The 13,243-nt window shown below is 46.9% G+C and overlaps 4 protein-coding genes across 4 annotated transcripts; 2 read left to right on the top strand and 2 right to left on the bottom strand.

Moving 5' to 3' along the window:
- Nucleotides 1-875: 875 nt before the first annotated feature.
- Nucleotides 876-1,470, top strand: N7487_003276 (uncharacterized protein; the record flags this gene model as incomplete). The annotated part of the gene is made up of 3 exons (XM_056871023.1): nucleotides 876-984; nucleotides 1,068-1,234; nucleotides 1,309-1,470. 3 exons carry the CDS (start codon nucleotides 876-878, stop codon nucleotides 1,468-1,470), a joined length of 438 nt encoding a protein of 145 aa, XP_056735807.1.
- A 610-nt stretch (nucleotides 1,471-2,080) lies between these two features.
- On the top strand, nucleotides 2,081-4,088 carry N7487_003275 (inorganic phosphate transporter; the record flags this gene model as incomplete). Its single annotated transcript, XM_056871022.1, has 6 exons — nucleotides 2,081-2,256; nucleotides 2,312-2,739; nucleotides 2,793-3,468; nucleotides 3,524-3,610; nucleotides 3,666-3,820; nucleotides 3,886-4,088. The coding sequence occupies 6 exons, from the start codon at nucleotides 2,081-2,083 to the stop codon at nucleotides 4,086-4,088; spliced, it is 1,725 nt and encodes a 574-aa protein (XP_056735806.1).
- Nucleotides 4,089-4,495: 407 nt separating this feature from the next.
- On the bottom strand, nucleotides 4,496-5,728 carry N7487_003274 (FAD-dependent oxidoreductase; the record flags this gene model as incomplete). The annotated part of the gene is made up of 1 exon (XM_056871021.1): nucleotides 4,496-5,728. One exon carries the CDS (start codon nucleotides 5,726-5,728, stop codon nucleotides 4,496-4,498), a length of 1,233 nt encoding a protein of 410 aa, XP_056735805.1.
- Nucleotides 5,729-7,347: 1,619 nt separating this feature from the next.
- Nucleotides 7,348-11,344, bottom strand: N7487_003273 (uncharacterized protein; the record flags this gene model as incomplete). Its single annotated transcript, XM_056871020.1, has 4 exons — nucleotides 7,348-8,199; nucleotides 8,270-9,610; nucleotides 9,662-11,205; nucleotides 11,260-11,344. The coding sequence occupies 4 exons, from the start codon at nucleotides 11,342-11,344 to the stop codon at nucleotides 7,348-7,350; spliced, it is 3,822 nt and encodes a 1,273-aa protein (XP_056735804.1).
- Between the last annotated feature and the right edge of the window lie 1,899 nt (nucleotides 11,345-13,243).

Below are 13,243 nucleotides of genomic sequence, written 5' to 3'. Positions count from 1 at the left end.
GCGCTTGAGCTAGTTGAACCACTATATCGTTGAGGGTTCCGCATGTTATATTCTCACACTGTCTTTACACTGCCTTTACACTGTACTATATTATCTAGAATGTGGATTTGCGTATCTATGAAAAGACAAAATGACAAATATATCAATTTCACGCACATTATAGACATATTCGATCCAATTAATAGGAGTACTTGTTCCGAAACCTTACTAGCCCACCAGCTGGAAATGATGTTGAAATCCCTAAAATTGCTTTATCAAAGTGGGAGCGAGATACTTCTCAATCTCTTCCTAATAAAATTGATCGTTTCGAGTATAACGATGCGAGGATGGGATACATGGTCTATTCACAATTAATCAATCCATCTATGGCTATTTATCAATGTTATACAAAATTAGGCAGTGATTATCGACAGTCCCACCTTGCTCGTCTCCACGTGGAAGAGGAATGCCCCACAAAGTATATGCGAGGTGCACTAACAGGACCGACTTTGATGAAAGTCAATTGGCATATTGATCTCACGGGCTATATTTTCTCGCTCAAGTGGCCGACTAAAGTGAGGCCATTTTAGTTGACAGGGGGCCTTCAGGAGAGATTGTAGCACGTCTTCAGGAGGAAGCGCAACCTCGGGAGGATTAATATTGGAGTCCGTGCATGCAGTCTGTAGCCAAGGATATTAATAATAAGACATTGAATAACCTTCTCTTTATTCCGAGTCCCCATGCGGCGTACAGCATGCATACATGCATGGGTTAATGTCCGAGTCATTTGCGTGGCCAATATATATACCCACCCAGCGGGCCCGATAGCCTAGAGCTGTTGAAAAACCATCAAGCCATCAATAAGGCAAACTTAGCGCTGAAACTACATATTAACAATGGCGCACGTGCATGCAAATGTGCAGCCCAATCGAGCGGACGTGGGCAAAATGAGATTGTCTTATCCCCTAAACAGAAAGAGACAGTTGGCCGAGATCCGACCGAAAGGTAGTTGACTCTCTGAGTGCGCGTGTGATATCAATATTATACTCAGGGGAGATGGATGGGCTAACAGAAGTTCACTGGAGCAGGCGGCTCGCTCCTCATCATGACAAATCCAAATTCAATGGAGAATCGGAGGAGGCAGCATGCTGACGCCCAGAAGTGTCAACGAGATCGGATGAAAGCAGCGCTGGGCCAAATAGAGCGGATAATGAGAATAGGAGGTACGGGAAATGAGGGAACGAGTGGTACCAAGGTATGGAGGCAACTGATACAACCAATCCCCTATTCTGGTAGACAAATGTGCTCACTCGAAACTTGCTTGGCCAGGCAGAACTGCTCGAAACGGCGGTGGAGTATATCCAACACCTCCAGAAACAGGTCGAGGAACTAAGAGAGCTGGGTCACGGTGGCCACGCGACACCAGACGTGGATGTCCAGAGGTGCGCCGGATGTCAGAATCAGAATCGGGGCTCCATGTCAATAATTTAATCAAACCAGCCAATAATAAAGTTGAGTTTAAGCACGATGTGGTGAACACCAGGTTCTGAGACTTGTGTAAGATGCCTAGATGGCGCACCGGCTCGAGCTCATTTATCCTGCCAAGGGACAGGGCAGATTATGGCTATAGTAGCTGGGGTCCAATCGAGGCTTTCACGTTTCCGCCTCAAGAGAATAATACAGGCGTGCTAGTCGGAAGAAGGACATTCGCGAATAGGAGCTCGTGTTTCTGCGACATCTCGAGAAATTAGCCCGACATTTAGCGTGGGTATGGGCAGGTAGTCTGAAGCTTTCTATATAGGGTGGACACGTTCTCGTATGCGATCGCAGGATTCGTCGGCGGAGGCCCATCTTGGCGAGTGCACGGATGGCGGAGAGTTTCTTGGCGACGCGGCGGGCCTTGGCAGCTTGGCATACTGGATCGTTGCACCACTGCATCTATAGCGCAAGGGCTGTCATGTCCTGGCCCATATTGGGGCTGGCACATATAAAGGCATAATCCTGTTAATTTCCTCTTTATCCCGGCAGCCCTCCAGAAACCTTCTAGAACCCTTCCAGAAAGGACAAGCCAGCGCGTTGCTGCTTTCTGCCAACCGTCAAGATGGTTCTTGAGCAGTATGATTATATCTTTGCTATTGGCACAATATTCGCATTCCTCGATGCCTGGAACATCGGCGCCAATGATTGCGCCAACTCCTGGTCGACGTCTGTCTCGTCGCGTTCGCTCAAGCACTGGCAGGCCATGATCCTCGGATCTATCATGGAGTTTGCTGGAGCGTAAGTTCATAATCTGATTTCCATTTGCTGGCCTCGTACTCACTTATGGTTTCAGTGTTGGTGTAGGAAACAGTGTTTCCGATACTATCCGTACCAAGATCGTCAAGATCGATGCCTTCGAAGACAACGCCCCCCTCCTCATGCTTGGAATGTGCTGTGCTGTGGTTGCCTCCTCTGTATATCTTACCATCTGTACCAAAATTGGTCTTCCTGTTTCGACAACCCACTCCATTCTCGGTGGTATTCTTGGAATGGGTATCGCGCTTATTGGTTCTGATGATATTATCTGGTGGGGAGGTGACATTAACTCTGGTGTTGTGCAAGTGTTCCTTGCCTGGGTTATTGCACCTCTCCTATCCGGTGTTGCTGGCTCGCTTATCTTTTTGATTACCAAGTATGGTATCTTACTACGGAAGGATCCCGCCCTGAGGGCACTGTACACCATTCCATTCTACTTCTTCTTGACTACCGGCCTTCTCACCAGTATGTTCCCTCAAGACCCCGATCCTTTTATATCAGCTACTGACAAAATACAGTGCTTATTGTCTGGAAGGGTGGCAGCAGCAGGATTGATCTCGAAGGGCCTGAGATAGCTGGAACTGTTATTGGTGTTGCCGCTGGGATGGCTCTTATCTCTGCCGTCTTCCTTTGCCCCTGGATCTACCGCAGGGTCATCATGGGTGACTGGCAACTCAAGCCTTGGGATCTGATCTACGGCCCTCTTCTCTTCCGCCGGGGTGAAGTCCCTCCCCGTCCTGCCAATGTTGAGACCGTCCGTAACTACTATCGGGGCCACAAGACTCTCGAGGAACTGCAAGCTGAGCGCTCCACTGATGTCGAACAAAGCCGCAGCAACAGCAACAGTGAGCCTGAGTCCCCTGATCTCAAGGCACAGCACCAGGTCACTGCCAACTCAGATAACGAGACGAAATCCCTGGATCCTGATGTCATCAACGTTTGTGGTCCTCGTCCCGAGGGAGCATGGTATAGTCGTCCAGTCCTGTTCTGGATGCTGAAGAAGGCCTTGCTCAATGGTGTCGAGCAAGACATTGTTAGCGACCAGAAGGGCGAGAGCAGACTTGCCGGCGATCTCGAGAAGACCCATGCCCATGCTGAACACTATGATAACGAAGCGGAGTACATGTTTTCTTTCCTCCAGATTCTGACAGCCTGTACTGCTTCTTTCACCCACGGTGCGAACGATGTTGCCAAGTTAGTTTTCCCATTTCACCTACCTACCATCGACTCATGCACTAACTATTCCTAGCGCCGTCGGCCCCTATGCAACCATCTATGCTATATGGAGAAGTGGTGCCCTTGAAGGCGCTAAGACCGAGGTCCCCATCTGGATCCTGTAAGCCTCACTCCTCCAATGTAAGGACGGACCCGTGCTAACACACATTCTCCAGTGTCTTTGGTGGTGCCGCTATTGCTATCGGTATCTGGACATACGGTTATCACATCATGCGAAACCTGGGTAACCGTCTTACCCTACACTCTCCCTCTCGTGGATTCGCTATGGAGCTCGGTGCTGCTATTGCTGTCATTATTGCCACCAGGCTGCGTACGTCGCCTTTTATCTATTCCCGAATTATTACAAGACCCCTAGCTAACACATCACACTTGCAGAGCTCCCCGTCTCCACTACCCAGTGTATTACTGGTGCTACCGTTGGTGTTGGACTTTGCAACGGCACTTGGCGAACGATCAACTGGCGAATGGTCGCCTGGATCTACATGGGTTGGATCATCACGCTTCCCTGCGCCGGTATCATCTCCGGTTGTCTGACCGGAATCATCGTTAACGCTCCTCGTTGGGGTATGCCCAACTGAGTTAGCTGGCTTTGCAAGCTTTCCTTCCTTGGCTACCTTCGATTTGGCGCCCCCTTCAGGCTAAGCCGGGGTTCTTGTTTTCGCCTCTACCTTTTGTCGGTGTTAAACCATTAGTTAGAATATATAATAATTTAAGCCAGCACATTCGCTACTTGTGGGCTTTAAACACTTTCTGGTCGAGTTTGACCTTCAGCAGTTCTGCCTTAGTGGAGTCTGTGAGTGCGGGTTGGTGGGCAATGGCCCCGTTAAGTGCGTAATTCTCTGTATACAACTTAAGCCTCGGTCTATTAAAATATTAACTATCTTTAGGTAGCCTCCCTACCGATACTAAAGATTTTTAGATTTTTAGGAAGGGATCGCTAGGAGTTTAGAGAGGTGAGAGTTGTTCAATACGAGCTAAAGCGAGATCATAAGAGGATTTCCTCGCATTCCACGGCTGGTTTTAGCCTGAAGCCCTTCATGCCACCTTGCCAGCTCCATGCGATTGCTGTTCTGGCTGAATCACGTAGCTCCGATTCATACTCCTCGATGACATGTCGACCGAGGGTTTGCGAATTTACCCCAACCTCAAGCCTGCGAGCCAGATCTGCAGCGTCACGCAAGGCAGTGTTAGCACCCATGGCTCCAGTTGGGGGCATGGGATGAATCGCGTCGCCGAGCAAAGTCACATATGGCGAGGGCTCCCAGGAGGCCAACTCTGGTGAGGCAGAAATCATCCATCGGGTTGACGTTTGAGCCTCGTCTTGCATCTCGAAAAGCACCTGCAAGTCGGGATGCCACGACTTGGTAACATGTCGAGAAATTTCAGCCGACTTCTCTGGGCTTAATGGCCACAGTGTGTCATTTGATGACGCGATATTCGAGTAATGAGTGACAAGCACCCAATACACGTATGGGTCGGGAAGCTGAGGTTTCGAGACCTTTTCCGCGTGTGGGAAACGGATGGGTTCAAATAGCAAGGAAGTCCGAGATTCATCGTCTGGGTTTGAAACAAGCGACATCCCATGGTGGTATGCCTTGGGAAACCGAGCGAGGAATTCGGGACTCAAAGGTGTCTTTCCAAAGATAATTCGCATGCCCGTATCGATACCCATTAAACCTGGTACGTACTGTTTGCGGACCCTAGATCGAACTCCATCCGCGCCAACAAGGAGAGATCCAGTTTCCTTCGAACCATCTGTAAAGAATGCAACTATGTTTTTGTCGTCCACGATGTAATGGTCAAAGCTCTTTCCGAAAAACACATGCTCATCCAAACCAGTCAGCAGAACCTCTCGGAACGTGTTCCGGTCGACGGTCTGGGGCTCCAGAAAAATATCAGACCCAAGAGGCCTAGGAGGGCCAGTGCCGCCTAGTGGTGTACCATCGGGTTTAAGCCTCACACCCCCCATGATCGTCTCGGCGCAGGTGTTCTCGAACAGAGCATATAGCTCAGGCGACAGGGTATCCCGGAGGGCGTAGATTCCCTCACTGCTCACCCTCAATCTATACCCCTGAGTCCGAAAATCATGCCTTTCGTCCTGTTCAAATAGTTTGAAAGGAATGTTGCGTTTTTTGAGTCCCTGGGCCAAGCAAAGGCCACCAAGCCCAGCACCGATAATCAAGATAGGATGAGACATGGGAGTTGTGCAATAGGACATGGAGAAGCTAAGATCAGAAGCAAGGGCGGTTAATTTATGCCTTTGGGAGAACAAGACTGTGCAGGCTTTTTATTTGGCACATTAAATTCATACATCATCGTATCGACTCTCAGGCCCCGATCTGACAGTCGGACATCGGGGCTCAAAGACCCGACGGGTCGGCCATGTCGGGGCTTTTCACCGTAGTACATAGATATCATTTGATAAATTTGTGGAATTAAATCTTACAGTAAGATCTAATAACGGATGATCTATATATAGGTCGGAATCTTCTCCCACAAGGCCGCTAGTTTAGAGTTCGATGACTGACATGACCTCGGAACCATGGATCTATCCATAGATGGTATTATTGATTATGTGAGAGATCTTAATAAGCCATCTATTTCCAACCTTAGAAACTCGGTGGTATGATATTTTTTCTATTTTCAGTTGGAGTCATATACAGATTCCAGGATGTGGAGCGTTTCAGGGGAAACTGTATGATTCAATGATGTTCTGCAGTCGTTCGGCTGAAAGCGCGACTTTGGTGATTCTCATCCTTATCCTCACCCCATCTCTACTGCCTCCTCATCCCCACCACCAACCACTTACACTCCCTGTTACCCTATCACTATGTGATCCTCTTCCACAAATGACTTGATACATACGACCATAGGGTGTGGAAAACAGGGCTTCCCGTCCGCTCAGCCGTACTTAAGCCACACGCCGGTGAGTTAGTAGTTGGGTGGGTGACCACCAGCGAATCCTCACTGTTGTATGTTTTTGTTTTCTTCATTCGTTCGGAAACTTCCTTTTGCCGCCCTGCTGTCCAGCCCATTCAGCCCATACACCTGAATTTCCTGCATGCCTCTGAACCGCTGACATGTCCTTCCCCTCCCGTACAGGCGTGTTGCTTTGATGACAGCTTCCTGGTACTAGTTTCTACCGGTTGACACATGTGGTCCTAGGAATGACATGATGGTAGGAAAGAAAAAGAAGGGGCGCTTAGGAGAATCAAACTGTTATGTAGATTTACTTCTTCGGTGAGATGTTCTGGCCTCAAGCCTCATAACCTTCCATCGTCCCACATAGTTTAACAGATAGCTCTCCTTTCTCCTTATTCCTTTCTTTCTTCCCCCGTCCATCTTAGTTTTCAGCGAATCGATCTAGGTTTTCTCCAGTCTTCATTGCTGTAGTTAGATCTCTCACATCAGTTATCCTTTGCCAATACTACAGTTATTTGCACCCAGTAGTTTACGGCGACTCAAGGGATAACACTTGGAATTGCCCGCAGCATTATATGAAATATTAACGACTGGCTGAGAACACAAAAGTGATACCCGGTTTTGAATAGGTCTAGAAAAGCATGTCGGCGTTGGTTGTGGTTCTTTGGGTTTTCTTCGGCTTGGCTTGCCGTACCATACCGTAGGACTCAGCAAGACATGTCCACAACACTTCTATACACATTCATCGTTTCCGATAATGATAAAGATGATTAGAGATAGGATAGCTACGACCAATTAAATCCTGATAAGAGTTTAAACTAAAATACAAAGAGGCTGGCGCTGTAAAACTGTATATGTCCTCATAGAACTTCTAGCAGTAAATCTGTCTAGCTCCTTTCCTCTCCATATTTATATCTATGTGGTCTGCTTGATTGTCACTTCAGCAAATTCTTGCATTGTCTGCAGGATACGTCGATCGACGTAAAAGCTCAGAACTTGACCATTTCCGAATCCAATAGCGACTTGATCGCCACGCACATCATAGGATAATGGTTGGAAATCGGAAGGTAGCCGAAAGAACGGAATTCTTTCATAGCATATCCATTGCTCTCTTATGGATAGACTCAGTAAAGACGATGGATTGCCTTCCCGTCTGTCTCTAGCAATGCCTTCGCTCCTGATAGGTCCAATGTTTGTTGCAAGATACCAGTCACCTGCCGAATATTTTAGGTCATGTACTGGCTCTGATGTCTGAATTTCTTCCCGTAGTTGGACCTTGAAACCGCTATTGAAATATCGTGGAAGAAATTTTGAGGCATTGAGATATTTGCAAATATCCCAAAGCTTGATGGTTCTATCATCAGAGCCTGATGCGATCTGGGTGCCATCTGATGAAAAGGCCACAGTCCTAACCGATTTCGAGTGTCCTTTTAGTGTCTTCTGAAGATCACCCGTTGTCGTACCCCAAAGCTTGATGGTTCTATCATCAGAGCCTGATGCGATCTGGGTGCCATCTGGTGAAAAGGCGACAGTCCTAACCGATTTCGAGTGTCCTTTTAATGTATTCTGAAGATCACCAGTTATGGTATCCCAAAGCTTGATAGTTTTGTCATCAGAGCCTGATACGATCTGGGTGCCATCTGGTGAAAAGGCGACAGTCCTAACCGATTTCGAGTGTCCGTTTAATGTATTCTGAAGATCACCAGTTACGGTATCCCAAAGCTTGATAGTGTTATCAATAGAGCCTGATACAATATGCCCGCCCATCTGGTGAAAAAGCTATAATCAAGACCGACTCCGAATGCCCGTCTAGCATCTTCTGAAGGTTACCTGTTACAGTATCCCAAAGCATGATGGTTTCATCTTCAGCGCCTGTTTTGTCTCCACAGGCGGATGCAATCTGGGTGCCATCTGGCGAGAAGACCACAATATCAACCCCACCCAAGTGGCCTTCTATTTTCTTCTGAGAGTCACTTGTTATGGTATCCCAAAGTTTGATAGTGCAGTCAGAAGAGCCTGATATGATTTGGGTGCCATCTGGTGAAAATGTCATAGTCCCTATGATGTCTGAGTGTCCCTCTAGAGTCTTCCGAAGATTGCCTGTTACGGTATCCCAGAGCTTGATGGTTGTATCAATAGAGCCTGATGCAATCTGGGTGCCGTCTGGCGAAAAGACCATAGTTGTGAGTAGGTTCGAGTGCCCAACTAGTGTCTTCTGAAGATTGCCTGTTACGGTCTCCCAGAGCTTGATGGTTGTATCAACAGATCCTGATGCAATCTGGGTACCGTCTGGCGAAAAGACCACAACATTGACCCTGTCTAAGTGTCCCTCTAGTGTCATTTGAAGGTCGCCCATTATAGTATCCCAGAGCTTGATGGTTTTATCAACAGAGCCTGATATAATTTGGGTGCCATCTGGCGAAAAGGCCATACTCGAAATCGAGTCTGAGTGTCCCTCTAGTGTCTTCTGAAGGTCGCCCGTTATAGTATTCCAGAGCTTTATGGTTTTATCATCAGAGCATGATGCAATCTGGGTACCGTCTGGCGAAAAGACCACAACATTGACCCTGTCTAAATGTCCCTCTATTGTCATTTGAAGGTCGCCCGTTATAGTATCCCAGAGCTTGATGGTTTTATCAACAGAGCATGATGCGATCTGGGTGCGATCTGGTGAAAAGGCTATAGTCCTAACCCAGTCAGAGTGTCCCTCCAGTGTCTTCAGAAGGTCGCCCGTTGTAGTATCCCAGAGCTTTATGGTTTTATCATCAGAGCCTGATGCGATCTGGGTGCCCTCTGGCGAAAAAGCTATAGTCGAAACCTGGTCTGAGTGTCCCTCCAGTGTCTTCAGAAGGTCGCCCGTTGTAGTATCCCAAAGCTTGATGGTTTTGTCCCAAGAGCCTGATGCAATCTGCGTGCCATCTGGTGAAAATGCCACAGTTTGGACGGTGTCCGCGTGGCCTGCTAAGGTCTGAACCAGAGAACCCCAAGTCTCCTCCACTGGGGCCCTTTTTAGATATCCTGAGGTTTTGTCTGAATTTTTCCTCTTCACGATACTTAGTTCAGGGCTAAAGATAACAGCTGAGCTGTAGATCTGTAATGGCCAATGAGCTATAGTATAGTAGTTTCGCAACAAGAAACGTGTGGCATCCTGCACGAGTGCTGATGCTGAAGGGTCGCCCTTAAAACCTTATTAGCAAAGACTAGATATAAAAACATATCAAAGACTGACCTCCACTACATTCTGCAATGTTTTGAGTAATCCGATGGCCCACGGTAGCCTATCTAATAAGCTAAGACATTCTAGCCATTCCAACAACCTTTTATTGAGGAATGTACCGACCACACCCTTCTCAATAAACACGCTCTGTGCTTTGTCTGTTCGCTTTATACTCTTGAGATGCTGCACCCAGAAAGTAGCTGCATAGTTTAGACAAGATAGTCGGACACTTCCTTGCGTGTCTTTCTGTGGTTTCGATGATTCTCTGGTTGAGTCAAGTCGCGATAAATCTAGAAGATTTACCTTTAGACGATTAGACAAGTAAGAAAGACAGCACAAGACGACTTCATTATGTCCAAAGCGTTCATATGAGTCAAGTAAAGACTGTCCATTCTCCCCAGCTAAGTAGTCTCGAGCAGACTGATGAACAAACTCGATTTTATGTTCTTGCATCCTGACAAATGAAGCACAGCGATTGACTAACATCTGAATAGCGTCGTCTTCGTTGGTTAGACCAGTTACACTCGGAACTTCTTCCATTTTCAAAGGTCGGTATGCTAGTATCATAGCCTTAAGCAGTCGCATACACTTGTAGACATCATCTGGCTCGCCTTTGCTTAGCTGGTTCAATATCCGATCGTAGAAAGGATGTAGGCCTGGAGGCAAGTTTCGAATTGTGGTCAAGACCTTATCTTGGCTGACACTCTCGAGTGTCTTACAAACTAGGCTCACCCATAGAAAGGTACCCTCAGCCTTCGTAGTAAGCTTGGCTTTCACTTCAGTGCTTAAGGTCTTTCTATATCTGTGAAGATGACTGAGCTCATCCACTTTATAGGAGATGTAGGCCTCTACCGCTTCAAAGACAAATTTCGATTTAAGGTCAAGATTGACTTGGACCTGATCACGACCAACAAGCAGTGCCCGCTCTGCACTGTCTAACGGTCGACTCGTTAAGAGCCATTTGATCTTGGCGGGTTGATCTAGTCCATTACGGACAAGGCGTTTGAAGAAGTCCGCCATACCTTTATCTTGGCACTCATCAAGAGCGTCCACAATAATGAATATCTTTGAGCAATGGCACCGGTCCAGCATCTCCATAAGAACATTCCACAGATTTTGCCACGAGGTCATGTCCTCATTAAATCGGTCATGCATAGTATCCCAACGGCTGCGAAGAGATTCCTTTAGGTCGGTTTGCTGATTCATCAATTGCAGAATCAACCCCTTTATGATTGATTCCAGAGTGTTTAGCGCATTGTTGGCATTTTCGCAAAATGAATAAGCTACCACAGTAGGTTCATGGCGTATCCGTGAGAGTTCCTCGATAAGACCAATCGACATCATGGTTTTCCCTTTGCCGGCACCGCCCTTGATCCAAAGCAAACAGATATCTTCTCCATCTCGCCAACTCAGATACTCTGGGTTTTGAAGGATCCATTCGAACGATTGAAGGAGAAGCTTGTCTTTAGTCTTTTTCAGCCGATTCTTCACAGCTAGTGAGTTGGGGCAGCGTAGGTCACGAAGGCAAAGCCGATCGATATCTTCAGCAGTATAGGCTGTGAAAAGCGTCAGTTTGATTTTTCAATTCATCAATACACAATTGCCCTTACCATAGAAGCTTGCTTCAATTGAACCCTGGTTGTTTCCAACCTGAAGTCCATGATTGACGCGAGTAGTATAAGTAGTCTGTGCCATATCCAGAGTAGCATAGGATGCCGTTCTTCCTGATGGGGGGATTGCAGGTCACTCAGCTGAATGAGGGGTAGCATCCTTGTAGCTTTATTGTCAGGTGACCTGATCGCGCTAGTCCGCGTAACGTTGAAATATATCAGTTGGGTCATATCAGATGAACCAGAAGCCGAGTTGCTATTCGGGGTTAGGGCGAAGGTTTGGCAGCTTTGGCAGTTGGCGCAAAAAAAAAGCTGCTGATCGGCAAACGGGCCAAGCAGGACAAGATCACCATCCAGATATATGACTGCGAGAAAAAGCGTCTCTCCGTCGAATTACATCCTCAGCGGACGCAGAGAGCTCCTGAAGCTGTGCACCACTTGCCCAGTTCTGATGTCCCAAGCCTTAGCCAACTGAGACCAACGGTTAGGAGCTCGTCCCCATAGCGCAAAGCTCTTGCTTCGCCTTGAGGGAAATCGATGCATAGTAACCTGTCATCTTATTGCTTGCTAGATGCAAGAAGCACTGCGAGCCTCCATCCCGAGCCCCCGATTTGGATTTCAAATTGTCCACAAGAAAAGAACCATTAGATTGGTCTAGAATCTTCTCTATTAATATACCCCGATCGACAGGTCCCAAAACTCATAAGATCTGGGTCCTCTTCTCAATCAAAATTTTTTTTTTTTGTTCTAGAATAGCTCTACATAATTATATTTTATTGCGCGTTTTGAAAATATGGCTTTGATGCTGTGAAGTTCATAGCATTCACTAGTCAGACTTGCATTACTACTGATCAGCTGTCAAGCAATCGATAACCGACATATAGAAGGAAGATACTACTAAATTACGAATAAAAGGAATGAAGTTCTATGATGACGCTCAATCATAAGAAACTTGATCTTTCTCAAGGATCTTATCCTCCGAAGGACCGACTTGCTCATGCATGTCGACAGCATCTAGGATCTCGTCCACTGAAGCGTAATCTCTGAAAGCTATCTCTGAGGTGGCCATTGGTAAAAACAACGTCAAAAGGTTAGAAATATAGACGCATGCTCGGCGTATACTTCGTAGAAAGCGTGCTTAGGAATCTCCCATATTGTCTTTGGCCAATATGCTTTAACAAATTCGCACTCCTTGGTGAGTAAAAGCATTATCATACCTTCCGCAGTCTCGATAATTAAACGTTGGGTCATGCTTAGTAGGCATCTTACTCGTGACCAAGCGAGATTAGTGGTAAAGCGAGGCTCGAGGGATGAAAGCGGAGAGGAAAAGAAGAGTACTTATAGCTTTTTCAGTCAGTATAGGGAAATGTACGTTTTTCTATACGGGTTGAATATCCACCCTGGGTGCCCTGAATAGAGCGGCGAGCCGCCCATGCCCGAACCGTGGGCGCTAGGTGACCACCACCTTAAGACATGCTGCTGTATGTTTTTGTGTTTTGTCTCATAGTTTTAATATAGAAAACAACGGTTGGCCGCTTATACAGGGCGGCGGCCCTGTCATATTCTTTTAGGCATACGAAGGCGGTTAAAAGATATTTTGCGAAGAGGCCTTTCTATGTACAAACTTTGAGAAGATGTCTAAGAACGTATCGTAGTGTGGCTTATATACAACGTCCCAATATCATCGTGGGCCAAATATTTAGATATACCTATGTCGTCAATGATAGTGGCCATATGGCGGTCGACTATTTTTGAGCCAGACGTCAGAATTATATGCTTCACTTTGGACTCAACAAAGCTCTATATATCATGCAGGTAATTGTTGGCTGTCGGGAGAATCCCAACCCAAGGCATTCAACTAAGAGATCTCCATGGGCTTGACAAGGCTTCCAGAGCTCACTGTCCAGGAAACGATATGATCCTAAGCCCTATCTTGTCTCACACTGACACATCAATGGGATCGTTAACATTGTAGATCTGTAGC

This window comes from Penicillium crustosum, assembly GCF_028827405.1.
Source record: "Penicillium crustosum strain IBT 35664 chromosome Unknown utg000001l_segment0_segment0, whole genome shotgun sequence".
Lineage (NCBI taxonomy): Eukaryota > Fungi > Ascomycota > Eurotiomycetes > Eurotiales > Aspergillaceae > Penicillium > Penicillium crustosum.
This window is presented reverse-complemented; position numbering and strand designations above follow the sequence as displayed.